This window comes from Nerophis ophidion, linkage group LG13, assembly GCF_033978795.1.
Source record: "Nerophis ophidion isolate RoL-2023_Sa linkage group LG13, RoL_Noph_v1.0, whole genome shotgun sequence".
Classification (NCBI taxonomy): domain Eukaryota; kingdom Metazoa; phylum Chordata; class Actinopteri; order Syngnathiformes; family Syngnathidae; genus Nerophis; species Nerophis ophidion.
The window spans coordinates 5490422-5502755 of NC_084623.1; the positions used below are offsets into that span (position 1 = coordinate 5490422).

Below are 12334 nucleotides of genomic sequence, written 5' to 3' on the forward strand. Positions count from 1 at the left end.
ATGTACGACGGAATGACAGACAGAAATACCCTTTATATATATATACATATATATATATGTATATATAGAGATATTTATTTATTAAAGGTAAATTGAGCAAATTGGCTATTTCTGGCAATTTATTTAAGTGTGTATCAAACTGGTAGCCCTTCTCATGAAGTAGTTCTTGGTTTGAAAAAGGTTGCTGACCCCTGCTGTACTGCTATGAATCACATACGTACACGTGTAATACCACTTTTGGCCACAGTTAGGGTGCGGCAGCAAAGCGCCAGACCCAACCCCCGATGACGTCACCGGGATGTAAATAGTCCGCATCGAGGCCCGCTCGGTCTTTTTCCTCTCCTGTTGGTGCGGGTCGGCGGCTGCTGTCTCTCTCCCGAACCTGTAACACCAAAGCGGCAAAATGATCATCTACAGGGACATTATCTCGAGTGAGTAGTCGTGATTTGGCCACCTTCCCGCCGGTACGACCCACACAAGTTGTTAAGCGGTTCGTAAAATAGTTTGCTCATGCGCGCTGCTTGACTCGTGCTAGCCAATGCTAATGCTAACCGGATGACGCCACAATACCATTGTTTGCCTTTTCCCGTCGACGCTATTTGGGCGGTGAAGTAATTCTCTTAAAAGTGAGGTTTTAATCATGGGGCGAGGCATTTTTTTTCACCCGTAACGCGCATGTCGTGTGAGCGTCACGTGGCAGCGCGAGAAATGTTCGCTGCTAAATTTAGCGTTAGCATGTTGAAGCTAACAGTAGCATGCTAAAGTTACCTCGTCGCCGTGACCGGAGTTTGTTTATTGGTTTTTCCTCCCGAATAATCTTCATGTTTCCCCTCCCTGCAGACGATGAGCTGTTTACAGACGTCTACAAAATCACAGAGACACTCATCTTCTACGAAGTTGAAGGAAAGGTGAGTAAATGGAATTTAAAGGCCTACCTAAATGAGATGTTCTTATTTAAACAGGGATAGCAGGTCCATTCTATGTGTCATACTTGATCATTCCGCGATATTGCCATATTTTTGCTGAAAGGATTTAGTAGAGAACATCCACGATAAAGTTCGCAACTTTTGGTCGTTAATAAAAAGGCCTTGCAGACGATGTGCGCGTGACGTCACGGGTTGTGGAGCTCCTCGCATCTGAACATTGTTTATAATCATGGCCTCCAACAGCAAGAGCTATTCAGACCAAGTAAATGACGATTTCCCCATTAATTTGAGGGAGGATGAAAGCATTGTGGATGAGGAAATTGAGAGTGTAGGGCTAGAAAAAAAAGCGATTGCAGTGGGAGCGATTCAGATGTTATTAGACACATTTACTAGGATAATTCTGGAAAATCCCTTATCTGCCTATTGTGTTGCTAGTGTTTTAGTGAGATTAAATAGTATCTTAAAGTCGAAGGGGTGTGGCCATGGGTGTGTTGACCACGAGTGTCTCTGAGGGAAGTCACGCAGCTGCAGCAGGATGGAAGCTCCTCAGATGTCTCCGGTAAGAGACGACTTTTTACCACAATTTTCTCATCGAAAACTGCTGGTTGACATGTGGTCGGGAACCATGTTCGCTTGAGCGCTCTGTTCCATAGTAAAGTTTCAACTTCGAGAATTTTTAACCAGGAAACACTGTGTGTTTGTGTGGCTAAAGGCTAAAAGCTTCCCACCTCCATCTTTCCACTTTGACTTCTCCATTATTAATTGCATAAATTGCAAAAGATTCAACAATACAGATGTCCTGAGTACTGTGTAATTATGCGATTAAAGCAGACTACTTATAGCTTGGATAGGGCTGGAAAATAATGTCCGCTTCAACCAGACACGTCAAACACACGAGTCATCAGTGTCAACAGGACACTTCGCGGGAAATTTAAAATTGCAATTTAGGAAACTAAAAAGGCCGTATTGGCATGTGTTGCAAGGTTAATTATTTCATCATTGATATATAAACTATCAGACTGCGTGGTCGCTAGTAGTGGCTTTCAGTAGGCCTTTAAGGCCAAATCCACACAAACACGGAGTTGAGTTTGAGTTTATTTCGAACATGCAAGCATACAACATAATACATCACAACTTCCAGTTTCTCTATTGAACATGTTCGAAAAGGAGTAGGAAGAAGCAGAGTTTATTTAATCCTACCCCTTTTCTTTTACATAACAGTTGCTAAAACTTTTGTTCATTTCCTGTTTTCAGTGTAGTCACAATATACTTACGTTTTTAACAATAGAAAAAAGATTATCTACAAAATGAATGGATGGATGAAATAAATTCATGTTTATCATGGTTCTTCTTCTTTGTACTTTGTAAACACTTTAAGGTTAAAGAGTTTCTTCATGAGGATCATTTAAGTATATTCAGGGTTTCCCACACATTCATTTATTTGTGGCGGCCTGCCACAAAAGAATTACGGCCGCAACAAATAAAAAATTTGGGGGGGAAATAGTTTTGTTTTTTCCCGGCTTTTGACTCGCTCGACCGCTCATAAAAGCAATGGGACTCTGTCTGTGAATGGAGCTTGAAGTTACATATTATATAAATATGTACATAAGGTGTTGTAATTATATTCCAACTCCGCGTTCTTCTTGGTCATCGCCGCCGCCTCTTGGCGTGCATCAGCTGCAGTGCACACAAACTTCCTAAAACCACTTGAGATTGGCCAGCAAGCCAATGACTCGAAAACACAACCATTCTGATTCAAAGAGTAAGAAAAGGGGGGAAAACTCGGTCTCTAGCTGTTGGTTATGTCAGTAATTAAAACCTCTGTCATTTAGTCGTGCAACCCTAGTTCCGGGAGAATCTGACCCCTTTCCCATCGATGCTAACCTCAGTGTGGTGTGTTATGTTGAAGTGTCTAGTACAGATGAAAGATCTCTTCAGGTTTAGAGATGTGTGTGCACTGGCCTTAAAGGGGCTGCTCAGATCAATTGTTCAAAGCAAAAAAATCAAACCAAAGCACCATTTGGCTAGCTTGTGTTACCATTAGTAATGTCACAGAAGACATTTGTGGTAAAACGCTTTATATGTTTCATAATTACTAGGTTTGCGTAGTAAATAAATATTGTAGACTTGAATAAAATGACTGGTGTTTAAGGCGGTCACTTGCCCTGTATCGCCAACACGTATGCGCGGAGAGGGCGTGCACAAACAAAAAAGCAATCCAAAGAACAATTTGCAGTCATGTTGTTATGTTAGAACAACATTCAATGTCTGCAAACGCTAACTATCCAAATCGCTTTTAGTAACTGACACCCAAAGCTAATAATGCATGTGTGGCGAAGGTACGTCATAGGTCCTCGAAGCCAAAAGAGGGCGGGATATAGTGTGTAGAATACATGGGAAAGTTAGTGCCATAGACATCTTGTAAGGGTACGCAGCATGGAGCGCTACTGGTGCTGACGAGTGGTGATTTGCTCCACTCAGTGCAATTCATTTGGCAGGAGCGCTGAACTGTCAGCGCATTTAATTAATCTTACCTCACTGAATACCACTGATTTTCACGCGGGTTTTTGTCGTACATTTAGCTATGATAAAGGGGACATGTTTTATCATTCATAGTTTGCTTAACAATAATAGAATATTCTTATACAGTGGGGCAAAAAAGTATTTAGTCAGCCACCAATTGTGCAAGTTCTCCCACTTAAAATGATGACAGAGGTCTCTGTAATTTGAATGTGAAAAAAAATCCTGTCAAAATGGATACATGGATGATACAGCAGAGGATTGGGTGAATGTCATGTGGTCCGATGAAACCAAAATAGAACTGTTTGGTATAAACTCAACTGGTCGTGTTTGGAGGAAGAAGAATACTGAGTTGCATCCCAAGAACACCACACCTACTGTGAAGCATGGGGGTGGAAACATCATGCTTTGGGGCTGTTTTTCTGCCAAGGGGACAGGACGATTGATCCGTGTTAAGGAAAGAATGAATGGGGCCATGTATCGTGAGATTTTGAGCCTAAACCTCCTTCCATCAGTGAGAGCTTTGGTTGACCAAATACTTATTTTCCACCATAATTTAAAATACATTCTTTAAAATTCTACAATGGGAATTCCTGTTTTTTTTTTTTTCCCACATTCTGCCTCTCACAGTCGAAGTGTACCTATGATGAAAATTACAGACCTCTGTCATCATTTTAAGCGGGAGAACTTGCACAATCGGTGGCTGACTAAATACTTTTTTGCCCCACTGTATGCTGTAAGTGACCAGGCGTCCGAGATCAAAACTGGGAATATCATCCCAGAGAAGATGGAAAAAAACGGTCTGCTGTTTTTAAGTTGAAGAAACAATATGATAAGGTTACATATACATGTGTATATTCTACATAAACAATGTATGAATACATTAGATATCTATATATCTTAGTGACCTGTAGACTGTATCTGATAATTTGTATTACATTCTTCCCTCAAATGATAATGTTTACAGTGATTGTTTTATATGTATTTTTTATGTATGTCGTTTTGGATAAAAGCGTCTGCCAATTACTTCAACATAAACATATATAAACACCTGAAAGTCTTTATAACAGCTAAAACCACCGATCTTTTTCACTGGATTCAGAATATAAGCAAATACTTTCTTACAATCTTTATCTTCATCATTTATTTTAGCTTTGTTATTCAAGTATGACATTTTTAAATGTAATTAATTTCATTGACAAGCAATTCCATTATGGTCATACTATTGTTTGCTAGCGGCTACGATTTCAGTACTATTGAAGATCTTTGCTCCTTTTCAACACCGTGGTAATATTCTTTTCACAAAATACAACCAATAGTACATTCATGTTAAAACTTACTTGTGAAAAGAAATCCCCCGATTCCAATTTTCAATAGTCCGCTCATTTGAGCAGGGAAACACTAAACACCAATCTTTGTTTTCTACCTGTCAACTGTCAGTTTGGGCTGCTCAACACCACTTCAAGATGGTGTCCAAATTTCTTGCATCACAGCAGCCAATGCTGCGTCTACTTATAACATGTCTGTGGTTTGCGGCCACTAGACATCTGTGTAAATGTGTCAAACTGCTCCTTTAAGTGTGGTTGTAACAGCCGTGTTCCTTGGGTACTTTATCTCACCCTGGACGCCCGACCCAGGTGGATATTGTAGCGCAGTGTTCATCTTTCACATAGATACTTTATTCATTCACAACTTGGCGTGAGAAATTGGCTTAGAACTTCTGTTTCATGCTTCTCCATTTCTCACAGATTTCGTCAAAGCTTCCAGTCCACTCCAACTTCATTCTGTGTAGTGCAATCAGGTTTATAATCCACAACTCCACCGTTAAAAGGTCAATTTAATCTGTCTTGCATGTCAATTTTGCCTTGACTGTGACTTTGGGGTGATGTGGTCCTTTTTTGGAAAACAGGAAGTGTTTCTGCTCTGTTACTTCAGTTCCACCTAATAACTATTACTTCCTAAGATGGGACTTTCTTTTGCCACAAAAGATGAACATAAACTTGGTTTACTAATTTATTAACACCATTTCAAACACTTAACTTGCGGTACAAGATGTTTTCAATCTACTTTGTACCCACTTGTTTATAGCACATCACCATGGCGCACGGAGACATCGACGGTTCTTTAATCGGAGCCAACGCGTCAGCTGAAGAAGCGGCGGAGGGCACGGACACGACAACGGTCTCTGGCGTTGATGTGATCCTCCACAACAAACTGCAGGAGACAAGCTTTGATAAGAAGAGCTACATGATCTACCTTAAGGACTACTTGAAGAAGTAAGTACACACCTTTACATTCAGGGGAGCACAGACCTCCACCATGGCAGGAAGTTTTCTTAGAGATTTAAAACCACATTCTTTCATTTAAGATGAACAGTTTTAACTCTCTACATCAGTGTTTTTCAACCACTGTGAGATATTGTCTGTGAGATATTGTCTGTTGTCCCGTGGGAAATAATGCAATTTCACCTAATTGGTCCAATAAAAATTTTTGGGCAAATCAATACCGTATTTTTCGGGTTATAAATCGCTCCGCAGTATACGTCGCACCTGCCGAAAATGCATAATAAAGAAGGAAAAAAACATACATATGTTGCAACGGAGTATAAGTCTCATTTTTGGGGGAAATTTATTTGATAAAATCCAACACCAAGAACAGACATTTGAAAGGCAATTTAAAATAAATAAAGACTAGTGAACAACAGGCTGAATAAGTGTATGTTATATGAGGCATAAATGACCAACTGAGAAGGTGCCTGCTGTGTTAACTTAACATATTATGGTGTCATTCAAATAACTATAACATATAGAACATGCTATACCTTTACCAAACAATCTCTCACTCCTAATCCATAAATCCCATGAAATCTTCATCCTCGATGTCGCTTCTAAACAACTCTGCCAACTCCAAAGGTATGCGCAGCTTCCTCTTGTTGTTTTCTGCTGCATATTTCACTACATCCAGCTTGTAATCTGCAGTACATGATTTTCCTTTCGGTGCCATTTTTGTTCAGCCCTTCTCAGTTTTTATAAGTTACCGCCAACGATGAAATGATCCATTTTAATAGCTACGGCAGTAGCATATAGCAGTTAGCATTCCATGACCCACAATGCACTTCTGCAATGACCCTCCCCCGCCTTATTCTTATTGGTTGACGTGTGTGTGACAATAGCTGACTTATTTTTTGGTCTCTTCTGCGAATAAGATAAATAATATTATTTGATATTTTACGATAATGTGTTAATAATTTCATACATAAGTCGCACCCCCGGCCAAACTACGAGAAAAACTGCGACTTATAATTTGAAAAATACGGTACTTTGTGAAATGATGTATTTACACAAATATTTTGTAAATGTTTATTTAAATACCTTAATTGTTTCCAAACGGTGTCTGTAACGCGACAATAAAACGACTGATCAAACAAATCAGAAGTCATGGTTATGTACACACTAGCTGTGGAAGCTAGCTCTGCAATCAGCTAAACAGACTCGGTAACTCAACAGTGACGTTTTGGTGAATTTACGGAAATGAAACCATACAAAAAGAATGCCATTGTAAGTTATTAATACTAAAACAGACACTCGTAAACGTGTCGGCATATTAGCTAATGCTACTGACGCTAGCTTCATTACATTACGATGGCACATACACATATGCATGAAAACACTCCTACAGACCTCACACAGTTTAGTAAATAAGAAATGTTTTAGTTATATTGTAAAACTCACAAACCTTACTTGGAGTCATGAATAATCATTCCAGTAGTAACACTATGGACAACTTGAAGACAGAACAGCACTTGTACTTCCGATTGAAAACGTTAAACAGCGGGAAACGCTGTAAAGGTTCACTCAGCAGCACCTGCAGTGAACTAGCTCCTCCAAAGATGGCGCCATAGCACAAACACTACACTGTTTCAATGACTTTTAGCTTTATGAAAGTTTGCATTATGGCTTTTGGCAAAGAAAAATGCATAAATTGGCTGCACGGTTTAATAAGCCGCCGGGTTCAAAGCAAACAGTCTGGAATTTAAAGTAATATAAAGCCTTGCATACAAAGACGTTTCAGGAATACAATATTTATTTGTAACAGGTACACTAAGGAAGTGATTGGTATGGCCCCGTTCCTGGGTGGGTCTCGCGTGAGAGGAAGAGGTGGAATAATCATTTTTGCATTACTTTTTAGCGAATATCTTTTCAGACGCACGTCCTTTTCTTATTCGTCACCCTCTTTCTGACACCACCATTTATTTGTGTATTTCCACCTGTCTTGAGTTCTTGTGTTCAATGTCTGTGCTCCATACATGAGAGCTGACTTGTGATTGGTCAGAAGGTGACAGAGCTACTTCCAACATGACTTTTACGTTCCAAGTACATTGCTATGTAACTGGAGGTTCTAGTGGCGTACATCCATATTTGGTAGGACACCCACGCAACTTTATACAAAAGGGTATGGTCTGCAAAATACTTTTCAAAACTTTTATTTTCACATGATAAAAAAAATATAGTTTTTAAGGTGTGGCAGCTTTTATTTTGCAAAAAGTTCATTTACAGTACTCTAACTTCCTGTTTCTGCGTTCTAGAAGTGTGCATGCAAGTGACATCAGTACACTGGATTCTCATTGGGATCAAATTTGACTTGCAATCTAACCAGCTGATTGATTGATTGAGAAGTTTATTGAAATCAATCAAAAAGCTGGAAAAAATATGTCCTGCAGTATAAACACAATCATAGTGAAAGCTGAATAAGAAGTTTGCAGCAAGAATGTTGGCCAAAGTTGTAAGTTTGATGAAAGTTTTCTTCCACCTGCAGAATCCGGGCCAACCTGGAGAAGACTAACCCCGAGCGTGTGGAGAAATTCATTGCAGACTCCACCGCTGAAATCAAGAAACTTGTCCAAAACATTAAAGAACTGAAGGTGGGTACATCACCATTTTCACTATCATCACATAACCATCAATTTCACCATCACCACTTAATTTTCACCATCATCTTCACATCATTTCTGCCATTATCACATCGCCATCATTTTCACCATCACATCATTTTCACCATCACTGCATCATTTACACCATCACTGCGTCATTTACACCACCACAGCATCATTTACACCACCACCGCATCATTTACACCACCACCACCATCATCGCATCATTTTCACCACCACCATCATCGCATCATTTTCACCACCACCATCATCGCATCATTTTCACCACCACCATCATCGCATCATTTTCACCACCACGTCATTTTCACCACCACCACGGCATCGTTTTCACCACTGCATTGTTTTCACCACCACATCGTTTTCACCACCACCATCATTTTCACCAACACCACCATCATTTTCACCACCACATCGTTTTCACCACCACCATCATTTTCACCAACACCACCATCATTTTCACCACCGCATCATTTTCACCAACACCACCACCGCATCATTTTCACCAACACCACCACCGCATCATTTTCACCAACACCACCGCATCATTTTCACCAACACCGCCACATCATTTTCACCACCACCACCGCATCATTTTCACCACCAACGCCACCGCACCATTTTCACCACCAACGCCACCGCATCATTTTCACCACCAACGCCATCGCATCATTTTCACCACCAACGCCATCGCATCATTTTCACCACCACCGCATCGTTTTCACCACATCATTTTCACCACCACCACCATTGCATCATTTTCACCAACACCACCACATCATTCTCACCACCACCACCGCACCATTTTCACCACCAACACCATCGCACCATTTTCACCACCAACACCATCGCACCATTTTCACCACCAACACCACCGCACCATTTTCACCACCAACACCATCGCACCATTTTCACCACCAACACCATCGCACCATTTTCACCACCAACACCATCGCACCATTTTCACCAACACCATCACATCACCATCTCCATCACATCATATTCACCATCATGATTCTCACCACCATCATGTTCACCATCACATCATGGCATGGTCACCATGACAACACGTGTGATGTGTGCTCCAGTTCTACACAGGAGAGTCCATGAACACAGAAGGCATGGTGGTCACCCTGGACTACCGTGAGGACAATGTCACACCTTTCTTGCGCTTCTTCAAGGACGGTCTGCTGGAGGAGAAATGTGTAAGTAGTCTTTGTCCAGTCTTAGCAGGAGTATCAGGGAACTCTTTCTGAAGCGCTTACAACTTGGAAAAATACTTTTTAAAATTATGATTATATTTTTTAACCATTTCTGAAAATAAAAGTTAGTCAAAAGGATGAATAAGAAATTAAACTCGTTTTTTTTTGCTTCTTTTTCAAAATATTGCGACTTTAAAACCTTTTTTTTCTTTCATATTTCAGCAGGTTTTAGTTTTTTTTACAATAGAATTAACATGACTCATTTCTATTTAGACTTGAGATGATTTGAATGTGAATCTTTGGATCCTGGGTGGATGATCAAGTGTAATTATTTTGATCACTAAACAGGTTAGAAAATCACCTTCTGGTTGCATGGAGATGTCTTAAAATGTTTTTTTTTTTTTTTTAAAGGAATATTTCTTTAAATAAAGAAATCCATTTAGAATTGGGATGAATAAGAATCGCAATTTAAATGAGAATTTATTTTTTTGTGCACCCGACTATCTGAAGTCAACTACTTTTCCCACTGAGGCTCGCAGACTGAAACATGAAATCATGTTCATTTTCACTTTTGATGGTGATATTCCCTCGATTTTGCTACGTTGTTGATTAGATGTTGTTTTTGGAGCAATGACAGATTTAAAGTCCAAATATATAATTTGCATGGTAGTTTTAATATTGCAACCTTTTCTTGTTACATTTGACCAGTTTGTTTATTTTGTAATATTCCTTGTAAAAAGTGCTTTAATCTACTTGATGTCTTGTCGTCCTCGCAGTAACCAGCTGGACCACCTGTTGCTTCTGCAGACAAACTTATGTTCCATCATGGCCGCCACTTGGAAACCTGCCTTCTTCATCATTGCTGCGTCAGGATTAGTGATCACAAGAAAGAAGGAATATGCTGAAGTTTTCAGGATTTGGACTTGGGATGTTTTAGCAAAAACATGACAACTCAACTTTTGTCCCACTGGATTACTTTCTGATTGCATTCAAAATTCATCTCCTCTGGTTTCATTTGAAAATAAAGATGACTTCTACCGCTACAACTTCCACTTTCCTTGGATAATCAAACTGTCTTTACCAAGTACCAACATAAAAAAACAGTAGCGCCGTAGTCTTAGGTATTCATTAAAACAAGGCAGAGGATGTATTTAACAAGTATATTTATACCATTAGAATAGTGATTTTTGGCATGTTGGTACACGTAACACTTTGAGAATGACTTCTTCAGCCACCTCACATTATGTTGGAGGATCAAAGGCAGTTCTGTCTGCATGCGCTTTGTTAGTTTGACATTTTACATTAAACACTTCATTACAACCTTTTAGTAGAAATGGAAAATATACCATTGTTTTAATGGGGGGAAAAAATGGCAACTTTTTCACCAGAATTTATTATGAAATGTTACATAAATGGATCAAAACCCAGCACCACTTTTTTAATCTGTCAAAACACGGAAAATAAAACCAACCCCAGCTTTTTAGTTCAACTGGCAGTTATGTCACTAGAATCCCAGTGAAAACAGTGAGAGGTTTTTCTATTTACAGTAATGGGCCGTTAAAAAAAAAAAGATAAATTGTACTGTCATTTTTACAGTATATGAGTCAAGCAGATTATTTAATGTGTATTTTGAAGAAAACCTTTTTGCAACAAATATTTGAAACTTTCTAATCTTGGATAATAAAGGTTTGCAATTTCAATATTGGATCAGTTGTAGAAGGAATGCAATTTCATGCTGTACATATTTACCATGTGAAAATGAAAACAGGGAAAAATACATTTTTTGAGGTGTCACCTTCAACATTTTTTGCTTCATTCCAAAGTTTGACTTAAAAAGATGCATTCACTGATTTCATATTTCGTTTGCAGTAATCATTGATAATTTACATTTGGCTAATATTGTATTAAAGAAACTGGAAGTGTAATCATGAAAGGTTCTATCTCCCTCTAGTGGTTGTGTGCAGTAGTTCAGGATACAAGTGAAGCGAATCCTCTGCTTTTCTCACCAAATTCAATTCACAAACACCTCATGGTGGTCATTGAGTTCTAATATCAAACAGAAGTTGTCAGTCTGCTTTGGTTTCAAATTCTGTTGGAACAAAACATTTAGGACTAAGTAATAAAATGTCGCTTCATCGTGATTGCTCACATTTTCTTCATTGTTGGCTTTTAACCATCTGACGCAAACACGACCAATCCACGCATGCGCTGAGACTACGTCACTTCCGTTCTAAAAACGTTGTACGACAGCACGTACTGTGCTATCAAATGCTTTATTAAATAATATATTTTTGTATTGTATTATTAAAGAACGTTTCGTTTACAAATAATTTGTCTCTTAGTAAAAATTGTATTTAAAAAAATAAGCGTATTATCGCCACATTTACAACCACTTTCACGCTTGTTATTGCGTTGACTGGCGCAAGGAGGCGCTACTGAGTCCCATCGAGTATTTTTTTTTTTTAAAGTTTTTAAACGAGGCACCTAACTTAACATTGTATATCTGCGCCACAACAAACGGGTGAATCGATGTGTTTGGTGTGAAATCCATTTAAGAGCGCTAAGCACGTCTGGCAGCTTTCAGAACCGTTTCAAAATACTGTATTGTTAAAAAATGTTTGTCGTCTTTGCGCATGCGTGGCCCGAATGAGTCTTCCAGGACTGATCGGGTAGTGAAGGGCGGAGCTTTAATATTATGGCGCCAAAGTAGGGCCGACAGTTCTGTACTTGAGGAAATA

General features: G+C 39.2%; 1 protein-coding gene across 2 annotated transcripts; it reads left to right on the forward strand.

Annotated features, from left to right (window-relative positions):
• The first annotated feature begins 271 nt into the window (after positions 1 to 271).
• On the forward strand, positions 272 to 10642 carry tpt1 (tumor protein, translationally-controlled 1). Of its 2 annotated transcripts, XM_061918298.1 has the most exons (6): positions 272 to 431; positions 841 to 908; positions 5535 to 5722; positions 8262 to 8367; positions 9483 to 9599; positions 10373 to 10642. In XM_061918298.1, the coding sequence occupies exons 1-6, from the start codon at positions 404 to 406 to the stop codon at positions 10373 to 10375; spliced, it is 510 nt and encodes a 169-aa protein (XP_061774282.1). In that variant the 5' UTR covers positions 272 to 403; the 3' UTR covers positions 10376 to 10642. The 2 variants fall into 2 exon arrangements, with proteins under 2 accessions (XP_061774282.1, XP_061774283.1); XM_061918299.1 differs by lacking the exons at positions 272 to 431; positions 841 to 908 and adding an exon at positions 5189 to 5277.
• The last annotated feature ends 1692 nt before the right edge of the window (positions 10643 to 12334 follow it).

Bases quoted from the DNA above. Each gene is read 5' to 3' on its own strand.
- tpt1 (XM_061918298.1), top strand. From the start codon at position 404: ATGATCATCTACAGGGACATTATCTCGA. The intron at 909-5,534 runs GTGAGTAAATGG...ACTTGTTTATAG, and splicing joins TCTACGAAGTTGAAGGAAAG to CACATCACCATGGCGCACGG. The intron at 8,368-9,482 runs GTGGGTACATCA...TGTGTGCTCCAG, and splicing joins AAAACATTAAAGAACTGAAG to TTCTACACAGGAGAGTCCAT.